Here is a 22961-nt window from a genome sequence, read left to right on the forward strand (position 1 = left end):
TAGCATAGCTCTACATTTGGCCTTCATTCCTTGCCAACAGGTTCCCTTCTACTGAGTTATGGAATTGTTACATTGTTTTAATTCTCTATACTGTTTTCAAATGTAATGTTTTTCTTTAGGAAAGGAGGTTTGTTTCCACAATCTTGTCTAGGTTAAATCTCATAACTTTCAAGCCACAGTTCCGCATTTAAATATGAGACAAGCAAAAAAGTAACCTTCTACAAACTCACCAGGAGTTTTTATCTTGGGCATGTTTTATTGTTTTATTGTATTCATCAAATAGAACACCACAAGCTTAGGCTCATGGTATCGGCAGTCAAGTCTCTAGCTTATAAATGGAATTAATAACATTGTAGCCATAAGTTTAATATTTTGCTTGTGTTGTTGCCAGCTCCCTGATCTCCATGCACTCACTGTCGAAACAAGTCTCTGGTGCTGGCCCAGAATAAGAATGTATTTGATTTTTGCCACAGTGTTAGGTTTTGAGTTCCTGTCTGCAGTAATTAATTATAAACCTTTGCTCCCAGACCTTCCTCTCTATTACTGTTTTCTAAACAGCAGCTCCTGATTCTGTATATAGGATGATTATTATTTCTTCCCAGGTGTATTACCTTACATTTATCTATATTAAATCTCATTTCTCTTTCCTCTGTCCATCTCTCAAAAGTTGCCCCTAACTTTATTCTCCAGTGAGGAGAGATCCTTTCTCAGAGCTGCTTTGTTTATGTGATGCATTGCTAGAAGTGCATAATAGGTAAAATAATTGTGTATCTCTTCTAGACTTTTTATTTCCTCTTTTCTGCATTCCAGTTCTGTTCCCTCTGATGTAGTCATTGACTTCAATTCAATCAAGAGCAAGCACTTAAAGAGCTGGCCCATTGTTTGGATAATGGCAGTAGTCCAGTTATTGAAATTTTTTAATCCTTTGTTTGGATTAAATTTCTTGTTCTCTTCTGAAACAAGCATGGGGGATGAGAGAAGAGATTAAACTATATTACACTGCATCCCAAGCCTACAAAAAGTGTTTCATAAAAGTGATTTGTAAATAATCTCAGTGTCTGCTGTTTTTCTGCACCTGAAGGAAATTGTGTAATTTCATGCCAGCACTTTCATTTTGGCATGTTTGGATTCATTTTTTGTCTCTGCTGTATCTAAGTTTGACTTTTAGCTGACAGATACTTGGTTCTGGGCTAGCTTTCGGCACAGCAGCCCCAGTACTGTACATCACCATTGATTTGTACCCTGATGTCTCTCAAGTCTTCTATAATTCTCTCTGCATATCAGCAAAATTAAGATGAACTAGCTGAGAGCAACCCTTTGGGTTTTAGATAGCCTTTGGCAAAATCTTGCCCAGGAAGTAGATTTGCCTGATCCCAGCCAACACTCTAACTGAATCTGAGCAAGGCCCTCACACAGATGAGAAAGTGAATCTTTTCTTCCAGTGTCACTTGAAATGTTCTTGAAATGCTCTATAGATGACAACAGTTGCTGCAGTAGTTTCTCAGGGGTTTGGGAGTTCATACTCCCCTCCTGGCTTTGGCACTAATGATCATGCAGTCCCGCAGGGAGTCAGCTCAGCAATGAAGCTAATTAATTACTGCAGACAGGAGCTCAAAATCTAACATTGTTGAAAAATCAACTGCCTGTGCTGTTTTGTCTGCAGCTGGTCTCCAATGGTTGCACTTGTGGAAAATCTTTAGCACAACTAAGAGCAAAAATACTCTCTCTCTTTCTCTCTCACTCTGCTATTAAAATAATATAGCAGTGAAGGATGGAATAGTACCAAATGGAACAAATTAGAAAGTGGCTAAGTAACGTCATAATAAAGAAAAATTCGTTCTCAACACTTTTAACACTAGGGTACTCTTAGGAAGGGTACAGCTAAAAATGTAAGACTAGGAGAGATCATCTTGGTCACTGAGTCAGTCCCTGCAAACACAAGCTGTCATTCAATAATCACTGAGTCCAGAATGATCCACAGAATATTGACCCTGCATGTCTCCATACAAGGCAGGTCTCTTTCAACATCTTACAATAATCTTAAGACCTATTGTGAATACAAAAAGTCACATCAATAATATGCTTCAGGAAATGAACAAATGAAATCATGGACATTGTCCATGTCTGAGGACACAGATTCCCAATCCAGCCTTTCTCCCTTCCCCTTCTCACCACATGTACCAGCACACCAGCATCAGGTCAGGTCGTAAGTTTAAAACTCACTGTATTAAAAGAGTGACTCATTTTCAGATACATCAACTCCCTCAAATCAGTGGGGAGCAAGCAGGATTTTTTTGAGGTTTAGTTCAAGCTTAGTTTTTTGGCTGCAAAGCTCCCTGGACCAACCTCCTGCTCAGCTGCAAAAATACCAGGACAGACCATGATAGCTCTGACTCAGATAAGGATAAACTGCTATGGAACTCTGCTTCAGAGATGAAATTTCTCATTGCAACAAAGCCAACTAAATGGCTAGCTGCCACTGAAAAGAGCAGCTCCATACAAGTCTGTCCCAACTGGCACTGCTCAATAAACTACTCAATAATTACTTACTTTTTATGATGACATTTGTTTTCTGGTGGCCATGGCCACCAGAAAAGTGGAAATGCATGGCCAAGGAGGAGGGGGAGAAGCAGAATGATCTCACTTTTTTTGTGCTGGCAAACTGCAAGAGTTGTGGCTACATTACAAAGCTGTGCTGCATAAGCAGTTCCCCTTGAATGCTCCTATCTGCTCCTGTACCATTTGTGTGCCAGCATCCCTAGTCATACAGCCTACATTAGACAGGATCAATGCCTAATTAAACTCAAGAAATCTGGAGAAGTAAAAGAATCTTTTTTTTTCTTCCCGACAGTGGTGTTCCCTGATTGAGTTCATGTTAAAGCTGATTAAGATTTGCCGGTATGATAGCAGAACAAGAAAAAGGTGTAGTATATGAGGAGCTGGAGGAGCTGTGAACAAAACTTTCAGATTTTCCAAGGAGGTACATTCCTAAGTGAGTGCTGGCAACAGCCTGTATCAAGCACAGAGCTGGACTAGATGATTTGCACATGTCCTTACAAACTACATTATAATTCTCTACCACAGGAATTAAGTCATACACCTCTACTCAGAGCAGTTTTTGTACATGTGATAAATGAGATAAACAAATAAGTGCAGTTCAAACTTGTACAAGCTATTAATGACAATGTTTTTCTTACCAGTTTTGTATGTGTCCAGACACAAGCCAGCTATCTCTATTAAATTTCAACTTTTCTTGGGTAAAACTCCTATCTGGGTGCTATTTCCACTCTCCTGCTGCCCAGAAAAACAGTCACTCAGAGCTTTCACAGAAGACTGCCACTCTGTTCTCTCAGTGCTTCTTCACCCTTATTCCTCCCTTATTTCTTCTACCCTGAGTACAGCAATAGAATAGTTATCTTCCTAATGTAGGACCTCTCCTACAGGAAGAACAAAATTCACTCTTTACAATGTAGCCTTTCCCTCTTTGTTTAGCAAAGGGGAATTACAATTTCTATGTATTAGTAGGATTTATGGATCATCTAAGTAGCAAAAAGAGACATTGTATGCAGATCTGACAGACATTGCTCCTTTAATTCAGAGCATTCATTAGGTAGTGCGAGCACACACTGAGAACACACAAGTGTCAGACCTCCACAGTTCTAGGGACCTTATCTCCCAATCTATTGACATATGCAGTGTATCAGCAAATGTCAGCTGTAATACGTAATAACTGATTATCCTCTGTATGAAAAAAGGAAGTAGCTATTAGGATGTGACCTTGCTCTACACACAGCATCAGAAAAAGCAGTGCCCATGATTCAAGAAGGATATATAAGCACTAGAAAAAAAAAAAAAGCAGAGGGCAGAAAAAATTACCCAGAGGTTGAAAAATAACACCTAAGGTATAAGGTTTAAGACGTCTATTAAATCTGTCAGAGAAGAGTGGTGACTGGATCCCTGTCCCCAGATATACACATATGGAAAAGGTACTTGATTGCAGGGTGAGCTTTTCAGTCTTGCAGAAAGAAACATAACAAGATGTAATGACTGGAAACTGGAGTCAGACAAATTCGAGATTGAAATTACATGGTTTCTTAGCAGTGGGGTAACTAGACATTGGAACAACTTACCTGAGGAGGTGGTAGAGTCACCATTGCCTGGAGTCTTCCAGGAAAAACAAGGTATTTTCCCAGGAGACGTATTCCAGTCCAGCCCCTAGGAAATCTCCTGAAAGAGATTAGGCAAAATGATCGCTTGTTTACAGCCTATCAGACAGGAAGCTTTTTCATACAAGTCTATAAATGTAGCCCAACAAAGTGCCTGCTATGCTGCTTGAGCCGGGGAACTGAGGCTGGGCCTACTGTATCAAATTTATACTGTCCCTTCTGGAAGAAATAGTGCCCTTGTATCCCAGGCACAAATTTGATTTAAATATTTATCATCTGGTAGCAGCAGATGGATTTTTAAAATAAATAAATAATTTTTAAAAGAACAGAAATCAAACATATACTGCTTATAAATATTTACGTAGTTTTCATGGATAATGTTGGCTTTTGTGTTTCTCTCTTTAAAAGCATTTTGCAAAGTGCCATGACTTTAAAAGTCAGAGATATCTAGCTGTGCATGCACATATTTTTCTGGCAGGCACAGTGGAAAAAAACCTAATTGAAGATAACATCAAGAAGAATTTTAAAAAAATTAAAATACCCAACTTTTGATTATTTACTCTGTGTGTGCCTTTTGCTAAGCAATATTATTTTTTAAAATCTATGTTCCTGCTATCAAGTGGTCACTATCACTGCCAGACCTTGAATAAAAAAAGCCTGGTTGGTTGATGACATTATAAAGTTTACAATGATTGCTCAAATCTTCAGGGAACTGGATCCCTCTCTGTGACATTAAACGATTTACAAAGTGCCAGGAGCAACCATACCAATATCAGAAAGCTATTAATTCTCATAATTTTCATAATTTCACAGGTATCATGTCTCAATCCATTATGTTCAAGTATATTATGCAGCATAGTTCCTTGCTGACTTGCCACGGGTCAGTTATCATAGATGATAGCACTGTTTGGGTTGGAAAGGATCCTGGAGATCAGGCAGTTCCAGCCCACACACCATGCGCAGGGACACCTTCCACACCAGATTGCTCCAAGCCTCATCCAGCCTGACCTTGAACACTTCCAGAGATGAGGCATCCACAACTGTTCAAAGCAAGCTGTTCCAGTGCCTCACCATCCTCACAGTAAGAAATTTTTTCCTAATATCCAATCTAAACCTAACCCCTTTCAGTTCAAAGCCATTCTGCCTTGTCCCATCACTACATGCCCTCCAGCTCTCTTGCAGACCTCCTCTAAGTGGTAAAGGCCACAATCAGGTCTCCCCAGAGCCTTCTCTTCTCCAGGCTGAACAATCTCAACTCTCTCAGCCTTTCCTCATAGAAGAGGTGCTCCAGTCCCCTGATGATCCTGCTCTCCTCTGGACTCACTCCAACAGGTCTATGCCCTTCATATGTAGGGGACCCCAGAGCTGGATGCAGCATTCCAGGTGGTGTTTCATGAGAGCAGAGCAGAGGGGCAGAATCCCCTCCCTCACTTTGCTGGCCCTGCTCCTTTTGATGCAGCCTAGGACACATTTGGCTTTCTGGGCTGCAAATCCACAATGAACAATGCTTCTTCATCTTACCTTGTTCTTACTAATAAGCACTAACCTTCCTACAAACATCAACTTGAGCATTCAAATTTTGAAAGAATGCTATGCTCATAGATATATTTAACAGTAATTTTAAAAGACAGCAATTCTGCAGTCAGTGCTTTGGGGATATATTTGCCATCCAGTTACATAGACAGAAAATGTATGTTGTCATCATGATCATAGCTCCAATCTGAAACATTGCTTTGTCTCACTGAAGGGGGAAGGCAGATCTCCTGATAAATGTACTGGAGGAGAATGTGCTTTGCTCTTTGCCATACTCCTGTATGCCTCCATGACCTTGCAGTAGATATTCACAATTCCTATAAAGTTTTGGTGACTGAAAAAATTATCACCCCCTTCTTTCCTGCTCCTCTCAGTACTTACAACTTTAATTAAGAAGTAAAATAGAACAGTTTTAAGAAGTAGCTATGTTGGATGCCCATTATTCCACAGCAACAACTCAGAGCCTGAAAAAGACACTTGAAAGAACATCTTCTGTTTTTACCAAGAGGGAGGTAAACCCTGGAACAAAGCCACATCTAACACCTGTATGTGGCAAATGCATCTGTTACTGAAGCTAAACCCTACAGGGGTAATGAACAAGAGGCCACAGGCAAACAATTTCTCTCTCTGGATGCGCACATATGGCCTCATGCAGCAGTTTGTGCAGAATCCTCCAGCCAGGTCTGAGCTGGACTCACAGGCACTGTGTATTTGCATGACCACAGTGCTGCATCTAGCCTAATTAGCATCATGTCCAACCTAATTAGCACCACCTACCACAGGGTTAAGTACTTTGGGTGCAACAGTACTCATACACAAGTCTACAGCTGCTGCCTCCTATTTCACAAGTAACTCGATGAATATATGCTAAGTCCTGTGCTCTTTTGCATGGTGTAGAGGTGCCCTCTGTCATGTTTGTGTTGTTTGTTTTTATAAACAGCAAACACAGATAATTTTATTTTATTGCTTCCAAGGCAATGTGCAGCTTTGCTCACTGCTGTTTTTCTATACAGTTTCTATTTAACTGAATAGGAAAAAGAATGCTTAGCACACCAAGACACTAGGATGAAATATGTTTAGGATACGCTTCTACATGTGTCTAAAAAGAACACAGTGAAAACAGCTAGGTGAAAAGAAATCCCTAAATCTCTATGCTCAGCTGCCCCTGTAAGTGCTGACTCTCTGCTATCATGTCTCTGGGGCACTAATTTACAATTCTGTAAGATGTTACAGTAAACTGCTTAGTAGCAATGCTATGTCCATTTGCACAAGTATGAATGATGATCCAAGGTGTGAAAGCAAGAGAAAATAATCCTCTGATATTTATATATGACCTTAGGGAAGTACATCTCCTTCAGGGCATAGCTATGGGAATTTTTGCTTAAAAAAAAATAAATATTCTGTGGCAGTTTAATCCCTTTTAGCTTCTCAAATAAACTGATAGACTATGCCTATTTCAAGTTAACACATGAACACATTAAGTGTAGTAATGAACTCCAAAATTCCTACAAGCAACTAAACTAGGCATTATCTTCTGGCAGTTTACAGTATGTGTCATGGTAAGAGAAAATCTTGAGAGATTTGAAAGATGCAGCAATTGCTCCAGAGAGTGTATTCCATATGTTGGGGGTGACCAAAAGGACATCATTAACACAGCTATGAGAAAAGCAGATGGAGTAGATAAGGAGACTGAGAGAGAAGAGGACAGGCAATGACAGGAAAAGACAAAGTTGTGAAGTGCTGTGGTGCAGTTGAGGCTGAAGTTGAGCTGACAGAGCACCCAGCTGCTGCTGAGTGGGTGGGCTCCATGGGCTCTCGAGACAATAGCCAGGCAAGCCCTGAGAAGAAAGGAGTGCTTCTGTGCTGGGTTAGCTCCCACAACTCGCTCGCTTGGGTGAGATAAGCACCTGTGTTGGCACAAGGGAAGGGACAGGAACCAACCCATGCTGAAGAAGGAGGTGCAGCACTACCCTGTCAGCAGCAGGCAGCTATTAGCTTAGCTTAGCTCTATCGTCAGAATCATGTCCCAGCCTAGCAGCTGGCAGTAGCCCTACATAAACCAGCACAAGCCATGGCTGCTCTGCAACCATGCATCTCCCACCACTTGTCCCTGCTGCAGACCCAACTGTCTCAATAGCCTCAACTGGAGAAATAAGCTGGTTGTAAAAGGCACCTCTCCTCCCTCCCCTGTGGTATTTTTCAGCCAAATAATATTCCTAATCTGGTTTACCACACAGCTGAACAAAACAACTGTGCCAGCAAACCAGCAGGCACATCAAAGAGACAGGCACTGGTGGCTGGGAGCAAAAACTGTCTTAGGCCAGCACAGCTGCCAAAAAAATTGTCAAACTGCACTCTCAGAGGGCTACAGGACTTGCAGAGACAGGGAAATCTATGGAGATACACTAAAGAGGTAAGTACAAAAAGGAACCACAGAAATAGTCCAGTGAAAGAAGTGCAAAAATAGTGTTTCAAGGGACCTTTCTGACAGGTCAGGTCAGGCCTGGGAAAAAAAAGCTGTCATAAGCAAGATGAGAGATAACAAAAGCCTAAAAAAGCATATCTGTGATGCAAACAGAGATAAGAAGATACTTCAGAGAAGAAAAGGAAATAAAATTCATATACATCAAGATAAACAGGTCAAAAAAAGAGTGAAGTCAAAGATGACTCCTATGACTCTACAGGTCTCATTGACAGAGTGTAATTGTGTGCCTTCCAGACAGGATTGCAAACTCCTTATCCAGGAAAAAACAGGGGTCCTTGTGTAGGGACTGCAGATGGCGTTTCAATTCAGAAGGTTCTCTGAAACACTATATGGCATTTCCTCAACAGGTGGAAGCTTTTAATCCTGAATGCCTTCCTATGTAGTTTTTTCAAATTAGCTTAAAAACTAAATTCTTGCACTTGCTCGTAAGGGTAGAAGTGGACAGTATCAACAGCATTGCCGTGGAGGTCAGGGGTCAAAATTTTTCAGCTGCTTTGTAAACCTTCATATAAGAATCCAGAACAGGCCAAAGCTGCTTCTCTTAGCCTTTACCTTTGTTAGGGAAGAAGGGGTATTCATATTCAGAAGCCTTGACTCTGCCTCCACTGTAATTTTTCTACTGTCAAATCATAGAACTACAGCTAGGAGTGTTTAAGAGCTGATTTTGATGACAAATTATTACATCAGGAGGGAAAATGAGTCCACATTTGTCTGTTTCAGTAATGGAATGAAAAAGTAAGCCACTCTCAATTTCTGGAATTATACCCAGCTTCTGTAGATATATCCATGCAATCTTGTCTCCTTCAGTGCCATCCAGTGGAATTTATGTGAAATATCACTCTTATGCACAGGGAGGATATACAAAAATACAACAGCACACAAAACAGCTCTATATTTTCAGGAGGTGCTGTTCATACCAGGTAAATTGCAGGTTGTCAGCGATATTGGTATAACAGTAATGAAAAATAGAACCATGATTTCCAATAGCTATAATTCAAATTAGATCTGACATTGTTGCCTGTATTCTCAGGAAAGCTCCTTATATAATTTCTAAAATAGTTATTTGTGTCTGCAAAATATGTAGGACATACAAAAGTCATACTGGTACAGCATGGTATAATGATTTAATAACATCCCTTTGTGTAATGCACCTATCCACATCTCAAGCCAGCAAAATATTATTTGTAATTTTGCTTCTCCTCCAAGGTACAAATAGCTTTACTGAAGGAGCAGGGATATGTGGATTTACAGGCGCTCACATTATCAATAATACAGTGTTTTTAACACATATTCACACACATCTATATTGTATTACATATGTGTCTGTATGCAGACATGCATACATGCTGTATACATATATATGCACACACACAAATAAAATGTAGGTATGTTGTAGCCTCACGATAGATTTCCTTTTATATAAAACCTCCTTGCTCTTTTAGTACTTTCCTGAATCCTCTTGAATTACAATGAATTCATACCAATATTTGCATTAAGATTCCTAAGGCCATTTTCTTGCTTTTTCCAACTCCAGGTTACAGCTGTCGGCCAAAGGCCCAAGGCTTCCTACTTTAAAACTCTTTAAAGGCAGCTTTCAAGATGGATTTTTAGAACCAAATGGGGTTCTACCTCTTTTGTTCCTTTACAGCACACAGAAAGACAAGAAAATATCTTTTACTAAATTAAAAAGTCAGAATATTTTCTTGGTTTTACTTACCCTAGCATATAACTATTGGAAATGGGAAAAAAAAAGTCATTGAAATGCTAATGTCTCTGTGCTTGTGAGTTTTAACTTTCCCTTCTCTAAGTCTCTGTTCAAATCCCAGTGGTTCCTCTGTCAATGCTCCCCTTCCCATCATAGCTTGTCCCTTTTCTCAGAGTCAAGATTTAATTCTGTTTGATTTTGTCTGCTCTACCAATGTGCTCTCATTCTTCTGGTTTCCTCACTGGCCTCCACGTCTATTCTCTCATACAGATTCCTTGTCTATATGTACTTGTTCCATTGCCTGAACTCATTCTCCTTCATTTTTCCTTGAGAATTTAATTTCCTTCCTCACCCAGTCCCAGTGTCCTATCCCTATTGCTCTCATGTTAAGGTTTCCCACTCCCAATACTTTCAGTCTTGACTCCATATTTACTGTTTCCTTCCCTTCAGCCAGGTCCTTGTTCCCTCACCATTCCAATAAGACACACTCAAACACGCATGAAAAAGAGAAAACAGCATCTTTTGGGGAGCACAGGGGATGATTTCCATAGCCTCATTTAGTCTACAACCCCCCCCCCCCCCCCAGACCATAGTGGCAAACAAAGGTCCCTTTTGGGTGCACAACAGGGGGACACTTGACTGCAATAATAGTAAGGATGATAGGGACACACGCTAATTCAGGAATGTGGAAAATTAATTTCTTCAAGGCTCATAGATTGTCCTATGTGTAGTCAGAAGATCAGACACCCCAATTCAGTTTTTTCTGACAAATTCCAAGTTTGCTCTAGAGCATAAAGGCATTTAAGAACCTCAAATATAAGATCTCCACAATAATTTACCCTAGAAAAAGCCCTTTTTTCTTAGATCATGTTTGGCAGTAGTAAAGTCATCCTAAACTTCCATCCTCGATATGGAAAATTTCATGCCAAGCAGTGGAGTTTTACCAAGTGGCATGCTACCTAAAGCATAGTTTAGCAAGAAAAATTTAGCAATTGATATGCTACCTTTATCTGTAGTTAAAGTTTAACAAACTCATTTAAAAAACAACAACTGGCAACCCTACTGTAGGCACTGTTATATATTTAAAGTATAATGTATTACTAAACGCAAAATAGTATTTAAGTTAGTAATAAGAGCACGTATGTGTAAAGCATAACTATTATCAATTTGCTTCCATTTTTACCCTTAGTTTTTATACTCTGTAATTACTCAATACATTTTCCTCAGGTGAGCAATCTCAGAAGAGTGGATGATTTCTGTAATCCAGAGCTGCTTACAGTAGCATAAGGACAGTTGTATGACCATAGTGAAACAAAACCACAGGTCTACTCTAACTTCCATTGACAAGTCTAGATAGTAATCAATGCTCTTCTAGCAAATAATTTATTTTATTCCGAGGATTAGTTTACTGAACAGTAGTGACTGGCTACTTTGGCATATGCAGACACATCTCCCTGGAAGTGATGTCCTTTGCCTGGGTAGGAGAACTTCAATGATCTGCTCTAGCAGAACACATAACATTATATCAGGAAACAGCAAAATGTCTCTTTCCTATCCTTCTTCAAGGTGCATTTCTAATGGACTTAAGGCAGAGCTCTCCAGTAGTTTACCTATTACTTATAGCAGGGACCAACCTAAGATGGTGTTTCGGGCATTTATTGTGCCAGGCCAGTAAGATTCCACTGTTATTGCCTTTCTGTGGCAATAATTCTGAGCTCTCTTTGCATTGCATGATGTTAAGAGTACAGTTCTCATATTAAGCTGAGTAGGAAATGTCACTATATATTAACCTTAACTGCACAGAATGTAATTGAACTCAATGGGAGATACTGCCCTCTGTGTTTCAGTGGGACTTGACTTTGAAGAAGTAATAATTCACTGGTTTATAAAGGCACAAATAAACTTATTATATAAGAAGTGCAGGTGCAATACTGTGATTTATAGACACTGGTATGATTCACCTTGAGATTTTTGTTGTATCTTGCCAAAAGCAGCTATTATCAACCCCCAAATGACTCTTAACAACACTACTATCGACATGGTATTTACAAGTTCCTTCCCTAGTGGGAAAAAAAAACATCTCTTTTCTTCCAATGTTGAAAATTAAATGCACAGCATTAGCACCATCAGTGAGGTGTTTAACTTCAAAATTGCCTTTCCTGGTGAGAATGAAAATAGTACTTGTTTTGTTTTTCAAAATTAACAGCAGTGTTTTTCTCTCTTTTCTAATGCATACACTTGTTTAATCAACCTGAGACACAGTATGTCTCTTAGTGTTCAGAGAGCACCGCAGAAAAGCACCTCTGCTTTTCTGTTGCATGCCATCCCATACTCCAGGGCTAGGATTTATCCTGTTTCCATTGTGATTCAAGCACACATTAATAAAGCAGAAAGAATATGACTGGAAAAAAACAGGTAGGGAAGACAAAAGACTCAATTTTTTAAGTCATCTTTATACAAACAACAATATATTGATGCAGCAGTAACACCAGAGAAAATTAACCCAAAATTAAAGCATAAGGTTCCAGAAAGGTACCAGACCAGAGAAGTTGTTCACTACAACCAAAAACTGTTGTGAGCCATTCCAGATGAGTGCAAACCTGTTTCTGACTTTTCTCCAGCTGTCACCAATATTTGTGTCAACACATATGGTCAGTCAGCAAAGAGGTGAAATGGCTCTCAGTTCATTTGTCCTCTAAAGCTGGGCAAGAAGAAGTTCTTTTAATCAGTCCTTTAGCCAGTCTAGGACCAGATAATGTATTAAGCTCTGTAGCTGTGCTGCATCTCCAACACTTCCTAGAACAATGCTTTTGTGGGAGCCCAGGACTCACAGGTGAGTCCATATAATCTTATGCACATGGGGTGACTTGAAGCACTCGCAAAGCTCTGAGATGTGGAGTCCTATTTCTGATGTTTGGCTGTCATTAGCTCAGCAACACCACTTCTGGAGATCCCTCTGAGTGTACAAAATGTTCCTATCACCCTATGGAGTCTAACCCTCCCCAGCTCCCACTCTTAACTGGTATATGAGCAGCTCAACATGGACTAGTCCTTAGTCCACTTGGAAACTCAGATGCTTGTGGAGAAGGATGGCGCATTCTTGTCTGTACTGTTTGCTCTTCCTCTTCTGCAAGAGTACAGACAATTCTGCTGCAGCCACTCAGGCTTGGTCGAATTCCTGTTGTCTCTGAGGGGCAGATCTCAAGCCTGGGTCAAGTCCCAGCCAGCTTCATTAGAAAACAAACTGGTTCATTGAAGAGTGTGAACAATCAGGCTGGCAGAATGGATGACCTTGGCTGAGGTGCAAACTCAAACTTATGTTTGCCTGGGATTCCATTCACCCTTCCTTTCTAGGGTCTGTATGGACCATGAAATCAAGAACTGTAGTATCACAAACTCAGAGGTCTCGGAGACAGGCCCACCTCACCTCTAAGCAGAAACCCTAATGTGACAGATCATGCCCTTCCTGTATTTGAGCCTACATTAGCAGATAACCACATGTGGGACTGATAAAACTAATGCCTGGAAACAGATGGTGACTACAGTGCTGTTTCTAAACCTTCTGACACTGTTTCATAACAAACCCATTGCTCCAAGACACCCACAGCAGAGAGAGTACAAACTTTCTGCCGTTTTCTTCCTCTACATGCAAACACAAAACAACAGGGAGCCTGTCAGCGCCATCCCATTCATTACCATTCCCTTGCTCTCTATCACTGAACTATTCTTGCCAACACACAAGATAACATTGTGTGGCCTAACCAGGAAAGCAAAGGAAAAGCACTTCCACTCCAATAATGGATAAAGAACAACAGTGGACTATAAAGAGCAACCGGACTACATTTTTCTGACTCCATTTCCTCAGTCACTTAGTTTTTGCTCTATAGAGGTATTCTTAGTTAAACCAGTACATAACCATGTCCACAAAATAAGACATAAGTCAGTTAAGGAGAAATGCTCCTTCCTTAAACACAATCTATCCTGTAGTTCACTTCACGATGACATGTAGGTGTTAAAAATTGAAAACTTAAGCAAACCCAGACTTTTCATTCAGGAGGAAAAATCAATACAGCTCTCCAGGGACAGCCCTTCAGAATTCAAAATTCTTTCCTCTTTTGCACTGATTCTGCAAGCACCATCTTGGCAGACTGAAGCTTGTGACATTTTCACAGCAGGCTTATTACTTTTTCACAGAGAATTGTTCAAATGGTTTTGAATCAAATTCTGGAGTAATATTTTGCAAACTAAAGACAGCCTACAGAGCTGCAAGAGCAATTAGCTGAACCCTTTGTAGCCAGACGTCCTCATTTAATGCTTCCTCCAAAACGCCACAACCACCCATGTCCTTGCCACTACCTTCCTGTCATCCTTCCTGTCACATGCCAATGTTGTAAAACGTGGAATATGTCAAGATTATTTTAAGTCAGGATACTCTTTGGTGCAAGCCAAATCATCAAGAAAGGAGACCTAATCAGTGGAACAAGGACATCCAGGAACCAACAGGTTTTAAGAACGCAACAAATCAAGATGCTGATGTACATCTGCGTATACACTGCTAACTTGGCAAGTACTCAAGGTCCATGTATCCTACACCTGAACTACATCTATTAAAAATTGTGTCTATTGGTCGAAATACCCCTGCCCGCGTGAAGACCCCTCCCCTGAGCATTGGATAGAAGTTAGCTGGGGTTACATAATTTGTATGCAGATGGCTAACCAATCATAACACGGGGGCTGCCTTTGGAAAGTAACTAACTCCAAACTTCTATGTAGCAATAATGGCACAGAAATTCTGGAGCAGTGTACTTGATTTGTGGAAAAACCACTGAGCACCCAGGCTTGTGCAACTGTGAAATAAATAATCAATGTCTCTCTCTCGAGTATGTAGTTATTGTCCTGTTTCACACCAGGTAACAAATCCGATTTTGTGGACAACACCGAGGAGGAGAGGGGGAGAGGACCCGAGGGTCCTTTTCCTTTCACCAGTGGAAGAGGATCTGGGAAGAGGATCTGGTTAAACATGAGCCAGCCACACATGAGCCAACAGTGTGCCCAGGTGGCCAAGAGGACTAGTGGCATCCTGGCCTGGATCAGAAATAGTGCAGCCACCAGGAATAGGGAAAGGATTGTCCCTCTGTACTCGGCACTGGTGAGGCCACACCTCGACTGCTGTGTCCAGTTCTGGGCGCCTAATTCAGGAAGGACACTGAAGTGATGGAGCAAGGCCACAGAAGCGAAACGAAGCTGGCAAGAGGTCTGGAGCACAATTGTTATCAGGAGTGGCTGAGGGAGCTGGGCTGTTTAGCCTAGAGAACCGAAGGCTCAGGGGAGACCTTATTGCCCTCTACCGATACCTGAAAGGAGCTTGTAGCCAGGCGGGGATCGGCCTCTTCTCCCAGGCAACGAGCGACAGGATTAAAGGACACAGTCTTAAGCTGCACCGGGGGAGATTTAGGTTGGACATTAGGAGGAATGTCTTCACAAAAAAGGTTGCCAAGCATTAGAACAGGCTGCTCAGGGAGGTGGTGGTCACCATCCCTGGAGGTGTTTAAAGGAAGACTGGACATGGCACTTAGTGCCATGGTCTACCTGACAACGTGGTGTTCAGTCAGAGGTTGGAGTCCATGATTTCAGAGGACTTTTCCAGCCTAACTGATTCTGTAGTAAAACACCAACTGATCCCCCGTGAACTCCGACCTCAGCAAGCCTGGAAAAATCAACCTGTAAAGCAGAACTTTTGCTCACGCTTTCACCAGTCAGAATACAGGGCCGGTAGCCGCGCCCACAGCACCTCTTTTCCCAGAGATGTCCGGGTGGGACGGGGCACAGCCCGTTCCGCGCCGGCGCCAAGGCCTGAGGCGCTCACTCCGCTCCCCGCCCCGCCCCGCCCCGCCCCGGCCGGCCCTGCCCCGCCCCGCCCCGCCCCGGCCGGCCCGGCCCCGCCCCGGCGGATGTGAGCTCACAGGGCGCCCGGCGGAAGGAGCGGGGCGGGTGTTTCCGCGGCGGCGATGGCGGGCAAGGCGGCGGCGGCCGAGCCCCTGGGGCGGACGGCGGAAGAGGCGGCCTGGGCGGAGACGCTGCGCGGGGCCTGCGAGCCCGAGCACCACTGGCGGTACCGCCGGGAGTTTCTGCTGCGCAATGTGGGGGAGCTGCCGGCGGCGGGCAGCGCCCAGCTGCAGCGCCTGGTGTCCCTCTCCATGGTGTGGGCCAACCACGTCTTCTTGGGATGCCGGTGAGTTCAGAGGGACCCGCCGGGGGACGGGGGGGACGGAGCGGCGCGACCGTCTGACGAGGCCCCTTCCCTCCTTTCCTCTTGTCGCCGCTCCAGGTACCCGCCGCAGGTCATGGAAAAGGCGCTGGAAATGGCCGAAGGCATCCAAGTGACCAACGCGCCTGTCCGCACCACGAGAGACGAACTGGTTGCCAAGGTGAAGAAAAGAGGCATATCAAGTAGCAATGGTTAGCAGATCATAGCTGTGACAATACATAGGAGTCTAGAAAATGCTTGTTTCTGAATGTTCTTGGTTTGCCTCGGGGTTAGAAAGTAGTCGAAATAATTTACTTTTAAAACTCCCGTTAATAGTTTCCTCTCTCTGTGCTATTCTTTTTCTAATATAATGTCTCTAAAATGGGCATAATATGTACATAGTCCTTTGGCAATGTAGAGCTATTGTTTTGAATTTCTACATCTGGTACACTTTAATACTTGTGCGTTGTGATGTGGGCTGCTGTACTCCAGCTTAAATGTGTTCTTGTTACTTTGCCTTTGTTGCCAGTCAGGCATTGCTGCTGTGTAAGAAACTGAGTTTCTTAAAGAAATTCTCAGACTGATGTTTTAAAGTTGTTTTGTGATATTAGTAGACAAAATACACTTCTGTTATTTTTAGGTCAGATAGCCCATTTAATGTGTATTGGCCAGTTTTGGTTTGGACTTCAAGAATAGAAATATATACTTGCCTATGCGTCCCAAATCAACAACTGAAATCTCGCATGAGTATTTTCAGGATTTTGTCCAAAAAATCCAAAATTCTGAAATAGTAGGTTAATACTTGAAATGACAGTTCAAGGTGTATTGCTAATATATACCCTTTAAGCTCACAGAGATTATTGCTAGGTTTTAGACTATTTTTCTCTACGTGGATATTTCATAGTGCAGAAATCAAAGAGGATCACATATTTTACCTGTTTTGCAGAAGGGATAGAGCAGCCCTGCAAGAGACAAGCTGTTGAGAAAAGCAGAGACTCTAAGGATGCTGGAAAGGATGTGAAAACAACCAAGGCAGAAGGAGTGAAGGAAACAGAGAGCACATTGCCCAAAAAGCAGGAAAAAGGTACTAGCAAAGATCCAGAAAGCTCCCAGTCAGCTTGCAGTTCAGATCAAGAAATGGTCGTAGTCTCAGACATAGAAACAGAAGGAAAGCCTGCTAATGCTGAAAGTACTGCTGAGCAAAAGCCACCTTCATCTGAGAAGGAGCCAGGAAAGAAGCCTTGCTCAAGCCCACCTAAGGAAAGCAAATGTGAAAATGTGCCATCACCTGAAAAGAAAACTACAGAAAGTGTAGCACCACTGGCTGCTGAAAGCACCCCTCAGCCAGATGTGGTGGTGGCAGCACTGCCACCAGCTGCCAAGAGCACCCCACAGGCAGCAGTGGTAGCAGCGGCAGTGCCATCAACCTCCAAGAGCACCCCACAGGCAGCAGCAGTGCCAGCGATCACCAAGAGCACCCCACAGGTGGCAGCAGCAGCAGTGCCACCAGCTGCCAAGAGCACCCCACAGGCAGCAGTGGTGGCAACAGCAGTGCCACTGACCACCAAGAGCACCCCACAGGTGCCAGCAGTGCCACCAGCCACGAAGAGCACTCCCCAAGCAAGTGCTGCGTTGCTGTCTTCCAAAACACAAGTGAGTGCCCCAGCATCAGTATCCAAGAGCGGTGCTCAGGTGAGCAGCTCACTGCTTCTGGCCCCCAAGAGTGGTACTCAGGTGGGCACCTCGCTGCTGCTGGCCTCCAAGGGCACTGCTAAGGTGGGCTCCCCGCTCCTGGCCTCTAAGAGCAGTGCAGAGGTGGCTGCCTCCTTGCTGGCCGCTCGGAGTGGTGCGCAGCCGGGATCCTCACTGCTCGCTTCCAAGAGCAGCGCTCAGGTGGCTGCTTCTCTGCTGGCTGCTCGGAGTGGAGCTCAGCAAGGGCCCTCCCGGGGTGGAGCTCAGGCAGGTGCTTCCCTGCTGGCCTCCAAGAGTGGCTCCCAGGCCGGCGAAAGCCCTGCGAAGGCTTTGTGCAAACCGCTAACCAGCGAAGATGCAAAGGAAAGACAACCTTTTTTCAACAGACTCTACAAAGCTGTAGCCTGGAAACTGGTTGCTGTTGGAGGCTTCAGTCCTAACGTAAATCATGCAGAACTTCTAAATTCATCTATTCAGTCTGTAAAAGCTACATTAGATGTTGCTTTTGTTCCCCTGAAGGAACTCGCAGACTTGCCTCAAAATAAAAGCTCTCTAGAAAATATAGTTTGTGAACTGAGGTGCAAGTCTGTCTACTTGGGCACTGGCTGTGGTAAAAGTATGGAAAATGCCAAAGCAGTGGCTTCGAGAGAAGCTTTGAAATTATTCCTCAAGAAGAAAGTTATTGTGAAGATATGTAAAAGAAAATACAAAGGTAGTGAAATTGAAGATTTGGTGCTTCTGGATGAAGAGTCAAAACCTTCAAATTTGCCTCCAGCTTTAAGAAATCCTCGTGAGATCTTGTAGGAGAGAATCACTGTTTGTACTGTGTATAGTATTTCAACACAAGGACTGAAAGTTAATTTTGTACTTTGAAAATGTAGGCTTCCAGATATTTTGTATTTCTTTCTCAGTTTTGCAAGACAATGATAGTTCTTTCACTTGGTAGCAATTGTATAAAACTTGTTAGAGATGACAAGTACGCATTTAAAGGTATTGCCTTAATATACAGCCCACTAGTGTGCTGTTGTATTTGCAAAATAGTCTACCTAACTCTTCTATTTTTAATTAAACTATTAAGGTACAATTTGCTGTTTAAAACCTGACATTTTTGTAATTCTTACAATTTGATGATAGTGTGCTCAATTGTCTACCATATCTTTTCTAGGCTCGTAGAAGTGTGTACATAGGGACCATAATACTTGAATAATTGAAAGTTGTTTAAAAATTTCAATCAAAAAGTTGAATTACCTGTTTCAGGCTTGTTGCTCATAATGTTCACTGTTGCTCATACTAGGAGAGAAAGTAGTTGGTTGACTATTTTTATGGGATGTTTTCGTAACACTTGCAATATAAGTGGCATCGTGATCCCATTTAACATTATACTATCAGGTTAGAGCCCATTTAATATCACATTGGCAAATGTGATAGCAGTTAGCAGTCAAGTCACAGCTATTTTGGCCACCAAAACTGTAAGCAGATTTAATTTATATGGTGAAGTATCAGTTACAGTTTTGTTTGGTGTTTGGTTTTTTTTTCCAAATGAACATGGATTTCTATACTAAGTATATTTTGACTGCTACTAAAACAATAAAACCTCTGTGATAAGCTTTTATAGTACTTTGGTTTTGGCTACTAAATATTCCAGCCATTTCAATAATATTGCAACACCTTCAGTAAAGCTTTACTTTGAGTGGCTTCAAGGTGTAATCCCACAAGGATGAGTTGGTTTCTTTAGATGTGTAGCTGAAATACTGTAAAACGGATAGAGGGGACCTATAGAATATCAATTTCTACTTTCGTAACACCAAGATAAGCAAAACGAAAATGCTGCTGTCTGTTGGAGACAGTGAGTGTATTGTAAAGCATTCATTCTAATCAAGCCCTTCCTTTGCTACATTTTTACTCCCTGTACAGAATAGTTTGAGGCAAAGAAAGTGGGAGATTACCTTTTATTTTCAATGTTGCTGAAATACCTGCACAAACTGCATGTTTTGGTATATTGGATAATGACATGTAATTGTAAAAACATTATGTCTTCAGTGCTATTTTGAATTAATCTTGTCCTATTACAGTAGTTAGCATCATTAAGTGGCATCCTTACTCTTGACTGATAGATCCATTGATCAAGTCCTACAGGAATGAATAGGAATTTCAGGGATCTCACTAGTACATACGTCCACGTCAAGTTCTTTTGTAATTTTTGGGACTAAACTACAGTGGTGTTCACGCTGTACCCTGCGTGCTTTTGAACAGTGGCTGTCCAGTCCATAGCACCAGAAGCCTGCAAGGCACTCGCACTTCCCGATGGCTGGTTGAGAACTTGCTCCACCTGACCCCTGTGCTTCTGTGCCCTCCATCGGCCTTTGCCCTAGTTAGATTTCTCAGGAGTTCCCCCTGGCGTTCCTGGAGCACCACCCGGCGTTCGGAATGCAATGTGCTAAATTGCATCTTAGTGCAAGAATTGGTGTCTGCTTCTAGCGCAGAGCAAGCTTCGTGCTGTGCTTAGGAGCTGTGGTATTCATGATGGGAAGTGTGAGATCTGTTTTCAAGTCCTTACCCTGTTCAGGTAGACATATGGAAGGACTGTGTGGGGGCATGAGTTGCATCCTGTGCCCTCTGTAGTACAGCTTTCTCTGCTGTTAGTTTGGTCATCTCCAGATCTCTGGTTCAGAATTGCAGCATGTGTTGTAATGTGAAAACCTGTGTTTCTCGTCTGTAAAGCAAAGCCCCTCAGTATTCACTGACCTCAAGGGGCTGTTAGGGCAACTGTGTTAAAAGGCTGAGGTGCTAGATGCCTTTTTTAAAAGACCTGACTTAGGATTACTTTTTTAAAAATTTTGAATGTTATTCCTCTTTGATGTTTGGTTGTGAATCATTAAAGAACAAGTCTGTAGCTACTCTTAATAGAAACTGAAAGTTGAAGCGTGTTATTTTTTCACATTCTTCATAGAAAGCAACTCAACACGCGGATTCTAACACACAAGTGAATAAGCACTATTCAAGTATTTGAGTGAGAATTTATTAACATTTCATTAGCCCTAGAGGAAGAAAGAAGTGCAAAGAACTGGTTGTGGCAAGAACTATGCAATCCTGTCAGTTCTAAAACCTCTGGGCCTCCCGTCCAGTTACTGTCTTGGTCTCTAGCGACTGCGATGTTGGTCTTTAACTGTCAGACCCTGCTGGCGAGGGCCAGCGAGAACACTGCACTTACACTATAGGTGTGCAGAGTTGTCTCAGGGGGGCGAAGCAAACCAATCAACCGAAAGAAAAACGGACTCCGTTTTTTCTACGAAAGTACAGGAAATCGCAGCCATCAGAAGTGACTCCCGTTTCCTCTGGGGACTGCTAGCACAGCCTAAACACGTACCGCAGAGCCCTTGCGGACGGCCGCCGGCTGGCTGAGGTTGGCAGCTCCCAGGTGCGCACCCGTGCGGGGTGTGTGCCCCGCCGCGCCCCGTCGCAGCCCGCGGGCGCTGGGGCGGTATCACCGGGGCGGCCGCAGCGGTGGCCACAAGGCGGGGCTGCCGCGCCCGCTCGGCTCGGGGCGGGGCCGAGGCGCGCTATTTGCATAGCGTGTTCCCGGGGCTGCTTCGTCCCTTCGCGGCAGCCTTCTGCGGCCGCCCGGGGCCGTGGCGCCCCTCAGGGGGCAGCCAGGCCGCCTGCCCGCTGTGCATCGCCTGCGGAGACCAGCAGGGAGGGAAACGCCCAGCGACAAACACTCGCCGTGCCCACGAGGTTGTCCTATCTGCCGGGGTTTATAAAGCGTCATCGGCTACCATAGCATGCCGGGATGTTCTGAAGACCTGCTCGCTAGGCTACGCACGGAGGACGCCTGTTCCTCATGGGCTTCGCGCCCGCCTAGGGGAAAGTCCCCGGACCGCCGGCAGAGAGTGCCGGGCGCTGCCGCGCCCCCGCCCGCCGCCGCCGCCTCACGCCATCCTCCGCCGAGACGCCCGCGGGCCGAGCGGGTGAGCGCGGGGCGGGCTCTCGTCACGGCCACAGACACGCAGGTAGCGCGCCAGGCGCGCCAACAGAACGGGGCTCACTCTCAGGCCATCCCATTTTGCCGGGTGGGGCTCCCCAGCGGCGCAGCTCACGGCTGGATGGTGCCTTGCCGGTGCAGCACAGCCCCGGGCGGGCACAGCAAAGCGCCTGTAGGGCGACACGCCGCTGCAGGACAAGCGGCCCCGCGCCCCGCTGCCGCTCACACCCGCGGGTGTGAATCATTTAGGCTGGAAAAGACCTTTGAGATCATCGAGTCCAACCTTTGACCGAACACCATCTTGTCAACCAGACTACGGCACTGAGTGCCACGTCCAGTCTTTAACCTTAAACACCTCCAGGGACGGTGACTCCTGCTCCCTGGGCAGCCTGTTCCAATGCTTGTCAATCCTTTCTGTGGAGAAACTCCTTATCGTCCAACCTGAGCACATTAAATTGGGGAGGCACTCCGGGGGGAGCACTTAACCTTCCTCCAAAGGCTTTCCCTCCTTCCCTGCTCCAGGAAGTAGCAAGAGGCCAGAAGGAAGTAAAGTACTCTGCCGCGGGCACTTGAACCACGGAGAAGTTCGTGGTGCACCAGCAGGTTCGGTGGGTATCTGAGCGTCGGCACAAAGGCTGACACAGCACCGAGTACACAGCACACTCTTCCAGCACAACAGCCACTGCCCAGGCTGTGCTGTGCAGGGCGCGCCTAGCCCCGGGATCCCCTGCTCCACCTTCTCTGCAGAGAAGGCCAGTGCGTGCCACCAGTGTTACTTGCCCACTTTAGTTAGGCTCTCATGCAACTCCCAGGTACTATGCAAGATGCTGCTGCCCCGCTGATAAACTGAATTAATTTCATAGGCAGTGCCACTCTTGCCTCTAATATGTCAAGCAAATAGCACACCACCATGCTCGACTGTGGAATAAAGCCCTCTGCTGCCCTACAGTCATTTCTGGGTATGAAACATGACAGAAGAGCACTGACAGATATCCCCAAAATTACATAAAATTCGGGCATCTCAGACCCAAAATAAAGGGTTTATTACCTTACCCAAATTACATTTGTTACTTACCCTAAAAGCTCCCAAGTGGCCCAGAGACAATGGTTCCTTCTAGTTCATTCTGTCTTGGTATTTATGAAGTTCCTGT

General features: G+C 43.9%; 1 protein-coding gene across 2 annotated transcripts; it reads left to right on the forward strand.

Moving 5' to 3' along the window:
* The first annotated feature begins 15865 nt into the window (after positions 1-15865).
* CDKN2AIP (CDKN2A interacting protein) lies at positions 15866-20744 on the forward strand. 2 transcript variants are annotated; one of them, XM_069013776.1, is made up of 3 exons: positions 15866-16121; positions 16218-16348; positions 17083-20744. In XM_069013776.1, the coding sequence occupies exons 1-3, from the start codon at positions 15898-15900 to the stop codon at positions 18630-18632; spliced, it is 1905 nt and encodes a 634-aa protein (XP_068869877.1). In that variant the 5' UTR covers positions 15866-15897; the 3' UTR covers positions 18633-20744. The 2 variants fall into 2 exon arrangements, with proteins under 2 accessions (XP_068869877.1, XP_068869878.1); XM_069013777.1 differs by having other exon boundaries at positions 16038-16121; positions 16218-16317.
* Positions 20745-22961: the final 2217 nt, after the last annotated feature.

This window comes from Aphelocoma coerulescens, chromosome 4 (assembly GCF_041296385.1).
Source record: "Aphelocoma coerulescens isolate FSJ_1873_10779 chromosome 4, UR_Acoe_1.0, whole genome shotgun sequence".
NCBI classification, from domain to species: Eukaryota; Metazoa; Chordata; class Aves; order Passeriformes; family Corvidae; genus Aphelocoma; species Aphelocoma coerulescens.